The sequence below is a fragment of the Muntiacus reevesi genome, chromosome 13 (genome assembly GCF_963930625.1).
Source record: "Muntiacus reevesi chromosome 13, mMunRee1.1, whole genome shotgun sequence".
Taxonomy (NCBI): domain Eukaryota; kingdom Metazoa; phylum Chordata; class Mammalia; order Artiodactyla; family Cervidae; genus Muntiacus; species Muntiacus reevesi.
In genome coordinates, this window is record NC_089261.1 from 8,452,868 (window position 1) to 8,472,951 (window position 20,084).

A 20,084-nucleotide genomic window follows, 5' to 3' on the forward strand; every position below is an offset into this window, starting at 1 on the left:
CAGCAGAGTGATGCTCTGGCTACTGTCTTCCGTGTGAAAAATAAACCATGTGTTTCAGTGTGAAATAAAAAAAGAGGGGGGGGGACATGTGGACATACTTAAGGCTAATTCAGACTGACGTGTGGCAGGAACCAACACAGCACTGTAAAGCAATTATCCTCCAATTAAAAATAAGTAAATAAATAAAAGAAAAACTTGAAATTTCAGAAAGCATCAATCACAAACCCATGATACCCAGCAGTTATTTTACGAGCTTTTCTTAAAAAAATTAAACAAACTAACTGAAAATACTTTCTAAGCAATTTAATTGCTGGTGATTTTTTTCTCCTTCTTCTCCCAGCTGACAAATGAGGGGGTGGGGAAAGGAGCTGGGGCCATAATGGGGGGAAGTTGAGTGGGTTTCTATTAACATTTTTCAATTTTTATTTATTTTTGGCTGTGCTGGGTCTTCATGGCTATGCGGGTTCTTCTCTAGTTTTGGCGCCCGCGGGCTACTCTCTAGCTGCGGTGCACGGGCCTCCCCCTGGGGCGGCGTCTCTTGTCTCCGAGGATGGGCTTTAGAACACAGACTCAATACTCGTGGTGCATGGTCTCAGTTGCTCCAAGGCATGTGGGATTTTCCTGGATCACAGATCGAATCTATGTCTCCTGCATTGGCAGGCGGATTCTTTACCGCTGAGCCACCAGTGAAACCCTCTATTAGCATTAAAAAAAATTTTTTTTTAATTTGGCTGCGCCAGGTCTTAGTTGTGACCCACGGAATCTTTAGTTGCGGCATGCGGGATCTAGTTCCCTGACCAGGGATCAAACTTGGGCCCCCTGCATTGGGAGCTGGGAGTCTCAGCCGTTGGACCACCAGGGAAGTCCCAACATTTTAAAATCTTCATTAATTTCTCAAAAAAGCAGACATTCTTACACAGGAAAGCCATGTCCTCCTCCTGTTTACACAGACAAAAATTCACGTCTGATGATTATATTTGCAAACAGTATTCAACACCAAGGAACAGTGAATCATGGGGCATCCCTCATGGCTCAGATGGCAAAGAATTTGCCTTCAATGCAGCAGACTCAAGTTCGATCCCGGGGTCAAGAAGATCCCCTGGAGAAGGAAATGGCAACCCACTCCAGTACTCTTGCCTAGAGAATCCCATGGCCGGAGGAGCCTGGTGAGGCTACAGTCCACGGGGTCATGAAGAGTTGGACACGACTGAGTAACTAACACACACACACACACACACACACACACAAACTCTCAACATAGTATCACAGTTTATCACACTGGAAGGGATTTTGAAAGTCCCAACGTGAAAGGAAAAAATAATGTCTCACAGTCCACGAGAGGTCTCTGAGTCTTTCCTGGATCTTTGTGATTGTAAAAGCCCTTTCTCCAATACGTATCACTACCCCCAAAAAAGGAGAGTGCCAAGCGGCTTCTTACCTTTTCTCTTGGTTCTCTGGGAAGCTCACCGCTCAGCTCCAAACACTTCTCATATCTGACTTCGTTGCTTGAAGCTGCACTTGAAAACCTGGCACGAGAGACCCGAGTTACTTGTGTGCAGCCAGAAGCTGGGACTCCCTCCAGCCCACACCCCGTAACTAGTTCAGGGACCCAGGGGTGAACGCAGCACTGAGCTCATCAGAGCAACCCTGCCCCATTTCCACCAAGATGGGACGTGTCCTTTCCAGTTGCCAAACCTCTCGGGCCCGGGAGGGAGAGAGCCTACCTTAGGCACAGCATCGCTGGGGGGGGGGCGGCCCCGGGCTCGGGGAAGGGGCCTGGGTGTTCGTGCCACCTCTCCTTCCTGCCTCCCCACTGAGGGAGCTGGGCTCAGGCTCGTGACCTCACCTGAGCCTCTGTCTCTTCATCTATAAAACGGGGATAATTAACGCCTCCCTATCGTCTTTGTAGGTCAGATAAGAGGCTACCCAAGGCCTTAATAGCTACATGAGGGTGTTGAGAGAGGAGCGAAGATGCCCCAGGAGTGATAATTAATGGCTGCAACCCCACAACAGCCAGCAGCCCCACCGCAGACCGACTGCAGGACTCGGGGGCAGTGGGCGGTTGGGGAATGCGTCGGCGAACAGGCTTGCCTCTGCCTCTGCCTCTCTGGGTGACCTTGACCCAGTCTTGATCACTCTTTGGGCCTGTCTGCCCGCTGTAAAGGCGAAGAGAGAGAAAGGGGAGTTGGAGCTGGACTTCTCCCATCTCTGCAGAGTTCTCTGGAGCAGAGGCTGAGAGATTAGTTCAGGGTCGGGGGCCTGCAGCGAAGAGGGAGGTGAGACAAATCCAATGTCTTGAACTTGACCCATGGGCAGCAGTCCAAGGGTTGGCTCCGGGGACATGTGAGGCTGTGCAGGAGTTGTTTCTAAACCCAGAGCCTCGGTTTCCCTACCTGTCAGATGGGGATAACCTGAGGAACTGAGGGGCGGGGGACTCAGGGAGGGGAGGTGTAAGAGGCCCTGACGAGGGTGCCCCTTCCTCTGTTTTCTGGTTTTGTTATTTTGCCCCGCCATGTAGCTTGCAAGATTTTAGCTCCCTGCCTAGGGATTGAACCTGGCAAAAGTGCTGAGTCCTAACTTATGAATGGTCAGGGAGCATCCCTCTTTCTCTGTTCCCTGAATTCAGGGGTTCTCAAGCCTGGCTGCACATGAAAATTACTTTGGAGACTTTGAAAAACCAAGATGAGAAGCCCTCCCCAGATCAGCTGAATCAGAGTCTCTGGGGGTGGGGGCCAGGCATCGATAATTTTTTTTCCAGGTCACTCTAAGTGCTGACAGCCAGTGGTCTCGGCTCTGGCCGAGCTGGTCACCCTGGTTCCCAGGAATGGAAGGGCACTCTGCCCAAAGCTCCCGCCCCCTGGAAGCTCGATCGCTGACAAACTATGTCGGTGGCATGCGTGCCATTAATGAGCTGGCGGACACACCCCGGTGGCGTCTCCCTGTCTTAGCCGAGAAGCCACTTGCGGAAAAACAAAGGAGGAAGAGATGTCAGGGGCCAGGCCTTGCTTAGAAAATAATCATTAACCAACAGGATTCATCAAATCATTTGGGACTATTAATAATCACCAACGTGTCCAGGGCTCCCTTGGGCTGAGCGATCTCCAGAGCTGAGTCCTGGCCTTAATCCTTTAATGCAGGTCTTAACATCATTTCCCTTTACGAGATGAAGAAACCGAGGCTCAAGGCGGGGAAAGTGACCTGCTCAAGTTATTGTGACCCATCTGATCTTGTTTGGGTTGGGGGCGGGGGGGGGGGCATTCATGGAGGTTTAGGCCATAAATGAAGTGTCCTCGGACTTTACGAAAGGAAAGCTTAGTTATGGAGACAGGCTGAGCTGCAATTGCACAGGGCTCCTGACTTCATCATGGTCCTCAACTTTCCTGTCCGCATCTGTGAAATGGGCTTGATACGACCTCCAAAAAGTGCAAAGAGGGGAAAGGGAGGAAGAAATGGGGCTCCTGGCCCTGCCGCTGGCACACACAGCAAAGCAATGCTATTCTCCACACCTCAGCCTCCTGATCTGAGAAGTGGGAGCTAATGCCACTTCCTCTCAGGGCTGCAGCTACCAAGAGTGCCCAATACAGAGCCTGGGGCCCTGCGGTATCCTTCTCCTCGTGAGGAGGTCTCTGGTGAGGGGCCGGAGCTCTCGGAGGCTGGGGGAAACCCATGGGGTGTTCCCACTTACAGTTTGGTCAAGTCTGCTGACAGTGGCCGTGTCTGGACCGCCCTCCTCCTGAGCTCCAGCTTTGCTTCTGAGCTCTCGGTGGCCCAGCCTTTGATCCGCTCCTGGACGCTCACGCCCGCTTTCTCTGGCTCCGGCGGGATGGCTGGGGACTCGGGGGTGGCTGGCGGGGACTCAGACCCCACTGCCAAGGCCGAGGTGCCCTCCTCCCCAAACAGGCCAATGCGATTCTTCACACTGCCCCTGGGGGTCTGCTCTCCCCCGACCCGGGTCTCTCCATCAGCCTCTCTGCTCTTGACCTCAGCCATGTCTTGGCCTTTTCCAGGCCTGGGCAGAGGGGACTGGGGGTCCTTGGCTGCCTTCTCTGGCTCCCCGTCCAGCTTGGCTTTCTCCTCGCTGAGACCCTGGGCGCCGGTGGGGGTGACCCTGGCCGGGCCCCCCGCGGTTCTGAGGCCGCCCATCTCCCCCTGCTTGGACAGCAGCCTCTCCTTCCGTTCCTGGATCTTCTGGGCCACCTGCAGGAAATCGGAATCCGGGTCGTGTGGAGGTGCCTCTGCTTTGACCAGACACTCCCTGTCCACCCTGGGTTCTGGGTCCAGCCTCTCGGGTCCCCGCCGCTGGAAGGCGGGCCCTGATGTGGCCTCATCGGCCAGCTTCCTCGCCAAGGCCTCTCTGCTCTCAAACCGGGCCGTGAGGTCCACGGACAGAGGCCTGGGCCTCCTCACCCACGTCTTCTCGGGAGGGGTGGGGGGCAGCTTCCCTGCCACGGCCACCCCGCCGCAGCCTGGCTTCGGAGTCTGAATGGACTCGGCGAAGACGGCCGAAACGGGCCTTCTCTTCGGGCGAGGCCTGGGCGGCTCTGGGGCGGTGCCTCCCGCATCCTCCACGCTGCTGGCCTTTGACAGAGGCTCCTTCGGGCCGGTCTCCTCTGGGGTGGCCACCGGCCTGGAGTCCTGAGGCAGGGAGGCTGGCCGGGGGAGGCTCCCCACGGGCTTTCGGGGTGGCAGGGCAGGCTTGGCGGCCACCTCAGGCCGTGGGGCAGAAGCGGGTCCCTGAGACACACCTGTGTCAGCCTCGCGAGCCCCGGGGCCGGGCCCCTGCCCCACAGCGGGGCCGGCTTTGGTGCTTTCGAAGAAGACCTTGGGGTTTGGTGTGGGCTGCGGGATGGCGGCCTTGGGGAACAGAGACGTGCTTCTCGGGCGGTCCCCGCTCCCCGCCGCCTGCCCCGCCAGGCCCGGCATCTTCTCGCTCAGACGCCCTGAGGCCACGTCCTGGGAGAGCCCCCCGGCAGGAGATGGCCTGGCTGGGCTGGGCCACAAGGGTGTCACGTCCGCGGCCTTCTCCTTGGAGAAGGGTTTGGGGGCGAGTCTTGGCAGAGGAAGCAGGCGGACCGGGCTCCTGAGGGGGCTTTTTCCTTCCAAGAGCAGCGCCGAGGGGGGCCCGGGGGCATCGCCAGTCTGGCGGAAGTAGGTCCGAGTCAGGGCCTCCTCCTGGGAGAGCTCGCCCAGGCCCGGCACCCCCGTCAGGGAACTTATGGAGCCGACCTCCACCCGCGTCGCCATGGTTACGGTTGTGGATCCATGGGGAAGAAGCGCGTCAGAAATGGAGAGGCAATCACTAAAAAAAAAAAAAAAAAAAAAAATTTAAGTAAATTTAATATTCAGTCAGTGTCTGGGTTGAAGCAGAGAGATTTGGGCGGGTGGGGGAGATGAAGATGGATGAGGATCAAGGGACCGGAGCCCCAGGTCTGGACCACAGCTCTCCACTGACCGCCGGGCAAGCCTGGGCCAGTGGCCTCCACCTCTCAGCTCTGGGCAAGGGCAGCGGACTAAAAGCCTGACTCCGAAGCTCGTTCCAGCTCAAAGGGTGCCCAAACAGTGCCAGCGTTCACTTGGACGTTCCCAACTCGTTTAATCTCAAGGCCAGCTTTCAGGGTAACAAACGACGCTCTCGGCTGTACAGACATGGAAACCATTGGAGAGAAGCCGAGTAACTGACCTGAAGTCACTCAGAGGACAAAAGAGGCAAAGTTGGGATTCGAACCTGGGTCGAACTCCAGACGCACACCGCAGGCTCCCAGTGCGAGGTTCCCGTCCCTGCCCCCCGCTGTACTTTCCCATTTCAGAGCCTGCCCACGTCGGGCTGATCCCCACCCTCTTCAGGACCAAGCAGAGGGGGCCGGTGACCAGCGCCAGCTCACACAGACACCCAAAGCTGGTGTTCCCAAGGTCACAGAGTTGGCAAGCGGCCTCAGAGCTCCAGCTCCCCAGACTGTCCCATCTCTCTCCCCATCCCAGCCTTTCCGGAAGCCTTAAAAAAAAAGAAAAAAGCCATCCTCATTTTCCACTCCACCTGCTGTCATTATTTATTTATTTTTGCCTTTGGGCTCTTTTCAGCTGAACACCTATTTTAAGCTGACTGCCTTCAGAGTCCCGGAAGAAGAGCATCATCAGCTAAGGATGAGAATTACCACGAGTCAGGCCTCAGGGAAGCCAAGGGCTCCCTCTGTCTCACGAATCACATCCTCCTCCCGACAACGCTGCCAGATGGGCGTGTGATCATCGGCCCCTGTTCTGCAACAGCTCAGGCACGAGCCCCTTGCTGCTCCAACCATGGGCTCTGCTCTCTTAGGACAGGAGACCTCTCTCATCCATCCTCCAACGACCCTGAGAGGCAGGGCTTGTCCTTATCTCCCTTTGTAAGGATGGGGCCCAGAGAGGTTGCCCAACTTGGCAACCATCACACAGCTGAAACCGATCTCAAGTCCTGTATCCATTCAACTCTCCCCTTTTAACAGTAACGTCCTACTCCTTCCCAGTTTTAAAAACTGCCAGACGATTTGCTGTTCTCGATGCGTCCCCTACCCTAAAAATCCCACCTTCACGCCAGTGTTCTGTTTCCCTACAAAACTGCCCCCAGCCTGCCCCCTTGTCTAGATGGGCTAAAAGTAGAAGGTGTTTTACTTCAACGCAAGCCTCCCGCTTCCCTTCCGGGGGCCCCACACTGCTGCCCCCAGCTCTGACTCACACTGCAGCCTGCAGGAAAGAAAGGCGGACAGATTTTGATCTTTTCTCTTCCCTACACGCTCGATGGTGCTAAACTGATTCCTTCTTCCCAATGCAGAGAACACCGTCTAGACAGGGTCAGAGGCAGAAGAGAAGGACAGAAACAGAACCAGAAAATCAAGAGACTTGGGAGGAATCTGTCGGCAGTGACCCAGGGCGGAGTGCGTAGGCATGCAAAGTCCTGCCCCAAACCGGGACTGCTCATCATTAGAGCCAGCTCCCGTGACCTCCGGGATACAGGTGTGAGACATGGGACAAGGACAGGATATTCAGGGAACAGAGAGAAAACCCCTCGGCAGAACCCACAGGAGCCCCACTTACCTAAGCTGGCAGGTCCTGGCTGCGGACGTGTGACTGCCCAAGAAAGCAAGCAGAATCGCGTCTCATCACGGACGATCGGGGCTGTCTGCACACTCCCCTGGCAGAAGCCGGCAAGGGGTGGGGTGGGGGGTGGGCGACAGGGGTAGGCTGGTCCCGGCAGGCTGAGTTTCGGGCAGTTCTGGGGAGACACAGGGCGACAGGCTTGGTTCTGGGGTTCTGGCAAAAATATGGGCACAGACAGCATGAAAGCTTTCGAGCTCCAACCGCATCCCACTGGCATCTCTGCCAGCTTGTAAAACTCAACGCTCCTGTCAGCTTTTCAGTATTGTCGCCTTGTGGATACACGTGGGCATCAAGGGTGCGGAGTCCGCAGTCGGCGCTCAATAAAAACCACCCCTGTTCCTCTGAAATGTGTTTTATTGAGCACCTACTCTGTGCAGAAGGATGAATAAGAAATATCTCCTTTGTTCAGGGAATTAAGAGTCTTGTGTGAGAAACACACACAAGCAACCATGCTGGGCAATAAACACAGCTTATAAAGAGGGACGTGGGGCGGGCTTCCCTGGTGGTCCAGCGGTTAAGATCCCACGCTCCCAAAGAAGGGAACACAGGTTTGATCCCTGGACAGGGAACTAAGATCCCACGTGCTGCTAGGTGTAGCCAAAAATAAATAAATAAACCAAAAAAGTTAAATAAATAAAGGGGGCTTCCCAGGAGGCTCAATGGTAAAGAATCCACCAGCCAATGCAGGAGCTGCAAGATACATGAGAGCAATACCCGGATGGGGAAGCTCCCCCGGAGGAGGAAATGGCAACCCACTCCAGTATTCTTGCCTGGAGAATCCCAAGAACAGTGGAGCCTGGCGGGCTGTGGTCCATGGGGTCACAAAGAGTCAGACACGCCTGAGAGACGGAGCGACTAAGCACGCATGCAAATCAAGGGGGACATGGGAGCACAGAAAAAGGAAGGTTAACTGCCTAGAGCTGGGAGTGCTGGTCCCAGGAGACTCCCCTGGCCTAGAGGAGGTAACTCATGAACACCAGGGAGCTGGCGAGCTTGGGAGCTGGTGCCCCTGGTTGTCCGGCTCAGCAGCACTTGGAGGTCCTCACACGCCTCCTCGGGGCCTTTGCACATGCTATGTGTGCTCTCTGAGATACTTCTGTCGCTACACATAGGCACTGGCCCAGCCCTGAGGTCACAGTTTAGACACCGCTGCCCGCCTCCAGTCCAGTGCTCTTACATGCCCAGAGACCCGCAGACACACGGCAGGACTCATCTAAATACACAGTTATATTTCGTAGTGCAGGATCCCTCGCTTCATATCAACGGAGGTCCCCAGAGGGCACCCCAGCAGCTAGCACAGTGGCCTGGCAGATAAAAGCACTGAACGCATCGTTATTGAGTGAATAAATAAATGAAGAACTATCTTCCTGGCCCGGCTGTCCAGGTGCTGCTAAGATTCTGAGTAAGGGCAGGAGTCCTGAGTTTTGTGACACTGAGCAGTCTAGGATACAAAGTGAGCAAGTTCCTCTGGCAAGCTCTGGCGCGGCCGTGGGTCAAGCGCTACTGAGTGAGAGAACCAAAGAGCAGTGAAGAGCTCCGCTGGGCAGCCCAGCCCGCTGCCCCCACCAACAGGTCCCACTGCTGGGGACAGGCTACCGTCAGACACCTGCTGTGATGGCATCAACCCCACACTGTCACACGGGGTCATCTGCCCAAAGGTGGGACGGATAGATGCTTCTCTGTACGGCTTTTCCTGGGAAGGACCACCAAGAGCATCGTTGCTGAAGCAGGGTCCATGGCTTACAAATGTCACCTGCAACTTTGGGATCCCTGAACGCATTTCAGGGGCCAGATTGCAGGGGGGGAAGCAGGGGAAAACAAGATTAAAGATTCTTGGTCCACTTCCTCCTTAACCAGAAGGGTGTCTCTGTTATCCGTAATTTCCTTTCTATCTTGGGCTCCCTCTCAAGTTTCCATTTAAAATGCCAGGCAGATGCCTGATCTATAAATATGGTTGCGGGAACGAATCAATGAATGAATCAATCAGTGAACACAGTGGGGGTGGGGTGGGGAAAGAGCTTTTAAACCACCGTAGTGGATGGCTAAATAATATTTTGAAGTCTTTCCCAAACCTAGAAACCCATGAATCTCAGGTTTTCCTTTAACCTGTTGTAAAATACAAGGAAACAGACTGAAATGTACGCTTTAAAAATCTTACTTTAAATGCATCACATATGTTATGCTTAATTTAAGAGATGTTAGTCTCTTCCAAAACATTTCAGAAGCCCACTCACACAGAAGACAGATGCTGGTTTTTTTAATTTTTTTTTCTTTCCTGGGGTGGCCTGGCTCGCTCTTTTTAAATATATTCACACGGTGGCCAGAGTAAGGGAAACATGAGCTCACTAGAGAACGCAGGAACGCCAGGTATGAGCTGTGTCTGGTTTTATCTACGAATCAACATGGAGGTCGGCTCGGAGGGTGACAGACGGGCAACTCTGGGAGGTCAGGAGGCCAGAGTGGATCAGGACACGGAGGATTTGTGGGCAGCAGCAGCGGGAGTAGCGGCGGGTGGACCTCTGCTGTCCCTGAACCTGCCAAGTCCACAGGCTCGAGCTCCCTGAACTGATCTGCAAGGTTTGAGATTCCCACTTCCTGCAGTTTTACGCAGGGAAAAACCATGTTCCTGGGAGTTGAGTCACCAACACCAATAGTGGCTGAAATTAGACAGGCGCCCGATCAAGAGCATTCATCCCTCCATCCTTCTGACCTTCCTCCCACAAGCCGGGCTCTGCGCCGGATGCCGGGGGCACGGCCGTGAAGTGCACAGGCTCCCGGGGCATCCGAGAGAAGCTTGAAGGGACGGGGCAGGAGGAGCCCTTCCATTCAGAACCTGGCTATTTGGCAGCTTCTCTCTCAGACTTGGAGGCGTTGATTCATTCTAACAGCTGTCGTCGATCTCTCATAATTACACCCCTAAATCTGATCCGAGAGCTCACAGTCATTCACTCAGCCGGCTCTGGGTGCCGTTTTCCTGGGAATGCCACCATCTGCTGAGGGCTGGGAGCCAGTCCTGACATCTCCCAGCATCTTCCGGAATGTAACCTGGTCTCCCAAATCTGCAAATCCATCCCGCGTGGCACCCCGTGCAAGGCGCCAAGTACACGCCCAGTTGCCCCCAGGAGAGCAGGACTATGATAAACGCACATACCCACCCACAGACCCCAGCAGGAGAGGGACCAACATCTAATGTCAATGGCGTGTGTGCATACCCTCCTTTCCCTCCCCATGGCTGCGGCTCTAGTTCATTCATTCATTCATTCCAATACACAATTACTGAGCACCTACTCAACTGGCGCTAGTGGTATAAAGAACTCGCCTGCCATCGCAGGAGATGTAAAAGACACGAGTTTAACCCCTGGGTTGGGAAAGATCCCCTGGAGAAGGAAATGGCAACCCACTCCATTATTCTTGCCTGGAGAATCCCATGGACAGAAGAGCCTGGCAGTTTACAGTCCATAGGGTCGCAAAGAGCCAAAAACGGCTGAAGCGACTTAGCATGCACACACACCATGAGTCAGGCTCTGTGGCTACAGCAGTGAACAAAACATATAGAAAGCCCTGTTCCCATGGAGCTGACAGTGATGAAGGTGGGGACAGACCATAAGTGACATAAACAAGCAAGACACATAGGCAATCAGGTAAGTGACTTTTCTCTGCTGGCGCCTCCTCCAATCTGTTCTGGCAGCAGCCAGAGGGATTCTCCAGTACACAGGGGTCATCATGCCACTCCCCTGCTCAAAGCCCACCTGGGTGGGTCTCCCTATCGCCCTCTGAAGGAAGATCAAACTCCCCTGGGGCCCACGGCAGGGTCTGGATCCTCTCCAGCTTCAGTCTCATGATGGACGGCTCCTCCTCTGTCTGTCTGTCCCTCACACTCACTCATACACTTCAGGACATGAACCCCAGGCGGGTCACGAGACACCCTATGCTATTCCTCGCCTTCACGCCTTCACTGCCATTTCCTGCCTGGCTAACTTCAGCACCAGCCACCTCCTCCAGGAAGCCTTTCCTGATGCCCCAGGGCAGGTCCAGGTACCGCCTCCCAGCTCTGCTATCCAACTCTCCGAGCTCCTCCCTAGCCCAGTGCTGATCCTGCATGTGGTAACTGCCTCCAGACTGGGAGCTCCTGGAAAGGAGGGTCCCGAGTCCAGTTCACAGCTGTTATCCCCAGAGTCCAGCACTGTACCAGACATGAGGTCAGGGTGCAAAAAATACCTCCAGGGAGAGCATGTCTGAGAGAAGAAAATAATAGCATCCAGGGCAGGTGTGGGTGTGGGAAGCTGACATGCTCACCTGCTCCTGGGGACAATGCAAGTGATAGAAGCAGTGTGGCAATATTTACTTCCCGCTATTATTTTTGGAGATCCCATCAAGAGTCAAGGACTAAGTGACTCTACACCTTCTGCCTTCTCCGGTGTATTACCACCATTCTACAGATGCGGAAAATGAGTCAGATCTCAAGCTAGTGAGGGGGAATGTTACGGCTGAAATCTTCCGACTATGAATCAAGTGTTTTCCCCACATATACCTCACCCCCAAAACATTCATTTATTTTTAACTTGCTAGTCCCGAGTCTAAAGCGTGCTGTGGAAGGGCTCCCTCGCTCGTGCTTAGCTGCTCAGTCATATCCAACTCTTTGAGACCCCCTGAACTGTAGCCCACCAGGCTTCTCGGTCCAGGGGATTTCCCAGGCAAGAATACTGGAGTGATTTGCCATTTCCTCCCCCAGGGGATCTTTCCAATCCAGAGATCGAACCTGCATCTTCTGTGGCTCCTGCAATGTGGGCAGATTCTTTACCACTGAGCCATAGAGGAAGCACTCTCCGGAAGGAATCTAAAGACAAAACCACATACACAGAGATGCCCTCTGCGGTGTTATCCAACCCACTGCAATATGCAATAATGACACATCCCAGATTTACACTGATAGACCTTATTTGAAAACACTCAGGACTCAAAAACCATTTGAAATTTCAGAGTTGCAAACTCAGCAGGTAGACCAGCTCACCGGTATCCAGCCTGCCCACAAGTGGCATAAAAGTCCCTTCATACTACATGGCCTGAGTTTGTGATCAGAAAAGATGGTTGCCATGGCAGTCATGGCAAAAACTCAGAAATAATCCACATTCTCCCCAAAAGGTGAACGCCTCTCAGCCACATGTAAGGGGCTATTCTGCATCTCTTGAAAGTGAGAGTTAGAGGGGCGGGGTGGTGGAGTCTGCGTAGGAAAGTGGGAAGAGCTTATGAGAATGCCATTGAAGAGAGGGTGACAGATGGAATATTTTTAAAATATTTATTTTGGCCATGCCAGGTCTTGGGTGCAGCATGTGAACTCTTAGCTGCAGCATGTGGGATCTAGTTTCCTGACCAGGGATCGAATCTGGGCCCCCTGCAATGGGAACGTAGAGTCTTAGCCACTGGACCACCAGGAAGTCCTTGGATGGGATATTTTTTTGTACTCAAGGCTGTGACAATGGCAAAGATTGTTTGAACTAATGGTCAAGGTCTGGCAGAGAAAAGGGACAGATGAAAAATAAAAATGTGTCAGGGACCTGGAGAGGAATTGCTATATTTATAAATTGCCTTTCACTTGAGACTCCTTATTTCCATTCATGTTGTTTGTGCAAACATTTCTTTTCAGGCTTCAGTACCGGAAGTCCCCCTCAGAGCTGTGTTCTCCCCATTGACTCAAGATGGAGAGGCACCAAGGCTTCCTTCCTGCCCACTTTCAGAGCTTCCAAAAGCCAAGGATAAAGATAAACATTATTTATTAAGCACCATACCCTGTGCCAGGAACTGTGCTAAGTGCTTTAGGAAGATGACCTCATGCATCTCCTTAACAACACAAAGAAACAGGTCCTGGGACTTCCCTGGTGGTCCAGCAGTTAAGGCGCTTCGCTTCCACCGCAAGGGGTGCAGGTTCCATCCCTCACTGGGATGGAACCAATATCCCGCCTGCAGAGCAGCAAAAAATAGAAGGCCCTAACAGAAGCCCATGTTACTGGTGAGGAAACTGAAGCTGGAGTAGCAAACGGATCTGCTGTGGGAGGTGGGAGTTACCCTGATCCACGCTCCCTGCCTGCAGGATTTCTTCCAAAATCCACATGGGCTTAACCAGAACATGTGCTTTTATGGTGTTACAATGTAAAGGGCACTTAACACCCATAAGGGCAGCTATTATCGTTCTCAAAAGTGCCCGTGTTGGGACAGTGAATTATTCTGTCATCCTACTTTTTAAAGAATACTGTGGTAGAAACTACAAAATAACATAAAATTCATCATTTCAAAGTGTGCAAGCGGTGACATTTAGTAAATTCATGGCATTGTGCAACCACTGCCACTGTCTAGTTCCAAAACGCTTTCAGCGCTGCAAAGGAAACCCCACACCCAACAAGCTAAGCATCACTCCCTCTTCCTCGCCGCCCCCACCCCCCACCCCCGCCCCCATCCTCTGGCAAGCACTTCGTCTCCACAGAGTTGCCATTTCTGGATATTTCAGAGAAATGGAATCATCCAACATGTCTCTCACCCTCGTCTTGGCCTCAGTTCCTCCACCAACTCGCAGTGAGGGCTTGGACAAGTCCCCGCCAGATTCTGCGATTCTCATTTGGCTCAATGCCAGCACTTATCAGGTCTGCATTATGCAACTTCTCTCTGTCCAGGGTTCATCACCCCAGCCCCATCCCCCCACCCTCCGCCGTGGAGCCCAGTTCTCTGGATTCTGAGCTGCCTGTTCCACATCCCCTGGTCCCCCATGATTCTTTCTGAACTGGTGCTGAATAACGACTGTTGGGGGATTCAATAAAATTCTTATTCTGTGTTGACAGAAGTAGAGAGCTGAGTGTCTTACTGGAATATGTGTGACTTTTGTTAAGAACTGCCTTCATCAGTAAGGCCTTGACTTCTGTGTCAATTTCAAGTTGTACTGAATTAAGAGCTGGGGCATCTGACCCTTCAGACTCCAATCCACAGGAACAGGTTGACGGGGTTATCCCCCAACTGGTCCCAGACCACTCGATGTGGGTGGCACGCATTCACACCCACACAGAGGATCCTGTGGTTTACAGAAAGCGCTTGGGAAATGCTGATATGTGTAAACTCATGTCTTTCCAGCAAGACTTTTTGGAGCCTTTGGTGTGAGCTAATTGGCGTCTTATACACTCCACCGCATAATCTAAACTGCTTCACCCCAGCACCCCTCCTCCAGGTGCAACTGCTGATTTGGAGAAAGAATGTTACGAGTGACCTTTATGCCTCTATGTAAACATCCGTCTTTTCAACTTTCATTGGCCTGTTCCTTCCTACTATTTGTGCTATTTCGGGACTGGTTACAGGGCCTCACCCCTAAACCATTAATCAGGCAGCTTTTTTTGCTTTTGTTTGTTTTTCTCTGGATCCAGGATGGGCAAACTACAGTCTGCAGGCCACATCCGGCCCACTGCTTGTTCTTGTAAATAAAGTTTTATTAGAATACAGACAAAGCCACTCATTTACATGCAATCGATGGCTTCTTCCAAGGTATTAGGAGACCTGAGTGGTTGCCACAGAGGCCATATGGCCCACAAAGCCTTAAACATTTACTCTCTGGCCCTTTACAGAGTTTGTGACCCGCTGCTCTAGACTGTGGAGAACTCAGACCCCTGAGAGACTGATTGCACTCCCCCAAGGATATGACATCCCCCTCCTTAAATTACCTAAAGCTCGCACACTTCTGGCAGACACCCATGCCTTCATTAAATCTTTTCAGGTTCTCCACATGACAATTACAGAAAAACTCAAAAATATGGATAAGCAAAATGTTTTTATAATCCTAAATCCCACCACCCAGAGTCAACAGCCATCATTAGCAATCTGATGTCCATCAATCTGGCCATTTCCAATAAAAGTGGGGACTTACTCTCAAAATTAAAATGGAATCAGGGCACGCCATGCTATTTGTTTAGGAACTTGCCTTGTTTCATTTAATGTCAAAATTATGTCATAAACATCTTTCACATCAAATAACTGTGTAACCTGTAAAGCCGTTTTTCATGCTTTGTAGTATTCCATTACATGGCTATCTCATCATTATACTGAAACCACCCCCCACTATTGTATCCCTAGGCTGTTTCCAATCGCTGACTATTAAAACCAACACTGCAATGAACACTCACATGCAATGACGTTCCCAAGATAAATGTTGCCTAGAAGTGGGTTGGCTGGTTCCAAGGATGTACACCGTTTTTTTTTCTCCCCGAGCTTTGGATATATGCAGAATGGACCTTTACACCAAAGGAAAAAACATTCCATGATGACTCACTTCAAAGCTTAGGAGGCCAGGGTTCTTAACCTCTGCCCTGGGGCAGACCCAATAAAGATGTCTAATGAGCAATAAAACTGGGGCCCTGGGGGCGCTGACTGTGCCATCACTGGGATCTTTACTGGCTCTCATTTAGGGCCGACCGTCACACACTTGGCTGTAAAATTTGCGAGCGCAATTAAAACCAGTTGGTCACAGGGAGAGAAGAGTCTAGGCCCGGCCAGAAAGCTCTGAGGCCTGAACGCACGTAGGAGGGGGGCGGGGAAGCCCCACCCCGGGAATGAAGTTCAGAGAGGAGGCACTTGAACCTAGGAGCTCAGTTCTACACGTGCACAGCACGAGAATGTGAGCGTAAAGCGCACTCTCTTTAGGGGGCCTGAGAGGTGCACATTGCCCTTCAGAAAAATAAATAATTCCCCCTGCCCCGCCCCTGAGCACGGATAGATTCCTGGAGGAATTAGCCTATTTTGGCCCAAGAGCTGCCTTAAGTTCAGGTTCAAACCCGGGGAAGGTCTGATCATCTCGCACACCAGCCCCCACCGCCCCCCACTCCCCAGCTCCAAAATAAATGGCTCCCACTGTCCATAGCCTTGGGGAAGGTATTCTAGACCATCTGCACCCACCCACCCACACATAGGCCAAAACTAACAAACCTGATCTATATTACAGGCCCTGCCTACACTTCCAGATTCCCAAAGAGGTCCCATGACCTGAGTATCTTTTTCACTTATTTCTTCTCCATGGAGAACCCTTTCAGTTCAATTCAGTTCAGTCGCTCAGTCGTGTCCAACTCTGCGACCCCATGCATCGCAGCACGCCAGGCCTCCCTGTCCATCACCAACTCCTGGAGTTTACTCAAACTCATGGCCATCGAGCCGGTGATGCCATCCAGCCATCTCATCCTCTGTTGTCCCCTTCTCCTCCTGCCCCCAATCCCTCCCAGCATCAGGATCTTTTCCAATGAGTCAACTCTTCGCATGAGGTGGCCAAAGGATTGGCGTTTCAGCTTCAGCATCAGTCCTTCCAATGAACACCCAGGACTGATCTCCTTTAGGATGGACTGGTTGGATCTCCTTGCAGTCCATGGGACTCTCTCAAGAGTCTTCTCCAACACCACAGTTCAAAAGCACCAATTCTTCAGCGCTCAGCTTTCTTCACAGTCCAACTCCTTTACCCCACAGCAAAATTTCCATTTGCCCAAATCCCACCCGTGATTTCAGGGCAGATGGAGGGACACCTCTTCCAGGAAGCCTATGCAGATTTCCTAAGCCAAAGTGTCTTCCGACCTTCTTTGGCAATTTGCCTGATCATCAAGCCTTGCATCAGAGACAAAGCCTGAGGGTCTCCCCTGGCAAAATTTACGGATCCCTCCCCAGCTGGCACAGGACATAGACCCCTCTGGCTCTAGGTTCCTCTTCCCAGAACCTACATGATGCCTGGCAGAGGCAAGGAAGAATAGGAGAGCATGGGGCTCCCCAGAGGTAGAAGACAGTCCATGAGGGACACACGGTGGTCTTTGGTAACACTTAGGGTGCTCTGAAGGGCTTTTTGGGTGGTTCAGTGGTAAAGAATCTGCCTATCAATGCACAGGAGCCTGGCGGGCTATAGTCCACGGGGTGGCAAAGAGTTGGTCATGACTGAGCGTGTGCACTCTTAGACACACACACACACACACACACACACGATGTTTTGATATCAGGTATAGCATGAAGCTTTTGTGAAAGACGTCCTGTGAAAACTATTTCCTTTCTGATTCTCATGGGTGCCTTTCCATGAAGTCCTGAGGCCATCTCTGCTTGGTGCCACCATGACTTTAACACCTACACTACCTGCTATCCCCGTCACTATACTCTTCCAGTTTAAGAAAGACAAAACAGCCCCAAGCTTGGACCATCAGCTGCAGCAGTGAATTTTAAAATATAATTTTATTTTCACTATATTTAATTTTACTGTTGTTTTCCATTTAAGACAAGACACTGGTTTGCTATTTATAATAGAGATTTTCATAACAGTTCTTATAAAATTTTAACTTTCAGAAAAGTGAAAAGTTTAAAGGAAATGATGGTACAGGGGTTATGTGGAAATGGCAAAAGGCCCCTGAGGCTAGAATTCACTGGGAAAATGGAAAGGACATGGCATTGGATTCAAAAACAGGCAGATGCAGCGTCTGGTGCTTCCTCCCCATCTTCCTGCCTGGAACAAAGATGTGATGCCTGGAGCCAAGGCAACCATTTTGGGACCCTGGGCTCACAAGCGATACTTTAAGTGACATGAAAAAGACCCTGATGACATAGCTGAGCTGCTGCACTGAACTATTCTCCTCTGTTGTTACTGTTATGTGAAAAGTAATGATGTACTGTTTCAGCCACTGTTTGTTAAAGTTTCTGTTACATGAAGGCAAAAGCATTTCTAACAGACACAGAATTTGGTACAGATTGGCTAAGTGGACACATGTCTTCTAAGTAAACATAGTGAATGCAGTCCTGCTTTTGACAAGCCACTTTACCCCTGAAAGCTCAGTTTCTTATGAGTAAATTAAGTTCAGTGATACTTACCTCAAAGGATTCTGAGGATTAAAGGAGATGGTGCACATAAAATACCATCAGTATATTTGGCTCATACATAGTAGGTTTCTGCAAATGGATGGTAAATAACGAGCAAATAAACAGAACATGAAGCCTGTTGGAGGGACTGGTAGGTTGGTGGATTTTTTTTTTTAACCTAGACTTAAAGGAATAGCTCTCTGATGAAGGAATTTGAGAGAGAGTGATTTAGGAAACTCCACCCTGACTCTCAAACTGTAGTCCAGTTGCCCAGCTGGGGAGAGGGGAAGGAAGAGTGACTGGCTAAGTGGATACTGTTTGCAAGGCTGGCCTAAGATCCAATACGAGCCTGTCATTTACACAAGCCTTGATTAAAATCAGAGGGCAGCGCCAAGGAACGTAGATCCCAAAGAGAAGCCAGGCACAAGAAAATCCTGAAAGGATGGTCAAGGCTGAACCCAGGGATGTAAACAGCCCAAGTCCACTCCGGCTGTTGCACCCACCCTGTGCCACCCCTCCCCTGCCATACCCATCAGGGCACCGCCCATGGCCGTGAACCTGCGGTGCCAGCTGACACGTCCTCTCCTGACTTTCCCAGGAGGATAACCGCGCCTCCCATGCCCTTCAGGCAGCCGACTCCGACTCCTCCTCTGGGACCAACTTCCCAGCACGCCTGTGGACCTGTCAGGGCCCGGCGCCGCCAGCCTCGGGGCACGACAGTCAGGCCCTGCTCCTGGCACAGAAACTGAAGAAACACACCTGGCCCAGCCGCCAATGAGAGAACCCCACGAACCGTCCTAAGTTTATTCAGTTGCTTCGTCCTCAGACCTATGAAGTTGGGCCCCGGGAAAGCTCTGTGTTAATAATTACCATAGTCAGATCACTAACACGAGTGGAGCATTGACTTTGTGCCAGACGACACACTAAATAAACTTCCCCACTTAATTCACCTTCTGAGCTGGACTGCGTGATCAGGCCCACTTGATGGATGAGGACAGTGGAGGCCTCAAGGAAAGTTTAGCAGTTTGCCGAAGAGATACAGTCAGGATTCGAACTTTGATAGCCTCACTCCCAATCCCACCTAGTTCATCCTCACAGCAGCCAACAGCTGTTGGCTTAAATGATGCCGTTCCCTGCCCCCACCCTGAACCCCTCCCACCCCTATCGGTGCTGGGTGCTGTTAACTTCTCCAGTGACCTTCTGGAGCTGATGCTATTTTTATCCCCCTTCTACAGATAGGCAAACTGAGGTTTCAAAAAGTAAAGTGAGGGGCTTCCCTGGTGGTCCAGTGGCTAAGATTCTGTGCTCCCACTGCAGGGGGCCAGTGTTCGATCCCTGGTCAGGGAACTAGATCCCACAAGCTGCAACTAAGAGTTCACATGCTGCAACTAAAGATCCCACATGCTTCAACTAAGACCTGATGTGGCCAAATAAATATTAAAAACAAACAAAAAAGAACAAAAAGCAAAGTGATTGACTGAGTATCAAATCCTACAAGGTAGGTCCTGGCACTGTACTTTCCCATGTAGGTACTAAATGTTAAATGTCAACTGATTAAAATTAAACGCAATTTTTAATTCAGTGCCTCAGTCACACCAGTCCCATTTTAAGGACTCAACCAGCACAGGAGGCTGGGTACCTTACTGAACAGAACAGGAAGTTCTACCAGACCGGGTTGGTACATACCCGATATACAGATATGTAAACTGAGGCTCACAGAGAGGGAGTCACAGGGGCAGGAAGGGACAAGCTGGCATTCAGTCCCTAATCTTCTAACTTCATCTTCAGCCCGCTCAGCATGCTGAAGGCCTGGGCCACAGACCGGGCTGGCTGCCCTGACCCCAGACCCAACCTTGTTTAACTGAACCACGAATTATTCACCCACTGTAAGGAGTCATGACCTTTAGCATCGCTGAGAATAGTTTATTCTGACCTCTTTCTCTCTCTGCCTTAAACACAGGGTGAGAGGCGAGGGAGGCAGAGGAGAGGCCTCGGTTAATGAAAGGTTCAGGTTAACAGAGGATCCAGCCACTCATTACGGTCACGGAGCACTTGTGGTTTAAAGTGAAGAGTGCCACGTGTTCGAGGGCTCAGCCAGTGGCCTTGTG

General features: G+C 51.7%; 1 protein-coding gene across 2 annotated transcripts in view; it reads right to left on the reverse strand.

The window, feature by feature from the left end:
• The window catches only part of KIAA1671 (KIAA1671 ortholog), a 173,916-nt gene that overhangs the window by 117,119 nt on the left and 36,713 nt on the right, over nt 1-20,084 (reverse strand). Inside the window, exons 2-5 of one of the 2 annotated variants that reach the window (XM_065904924.1) lie at nt 15,288-15,395; nt 7,069-7,246; nt 3,686-5,299; nt 1,439-1,526 (exon numbers count right to left, since the gene is read on the reverse strand). In XM_065904924.1, coding sequence (XP_065760996.1) covers nt 1,439-1,526; nt 3,686-5,244 — 1,647 coding nt within the window. In that variant the 5' untranslated portion in view covers nt 5,245-5,299; nt 7,069-7,246; nt 15,288-15,395. The remainder of the gene's footprint in view (nt 1-1,438; nt 1,527-3,685; nt 5,300-7,068; nt 7,247-15,287; nt 15,396-20,084) is intronic. The other variant, XM_065904923.1, reaches the window with a different exon arrangement.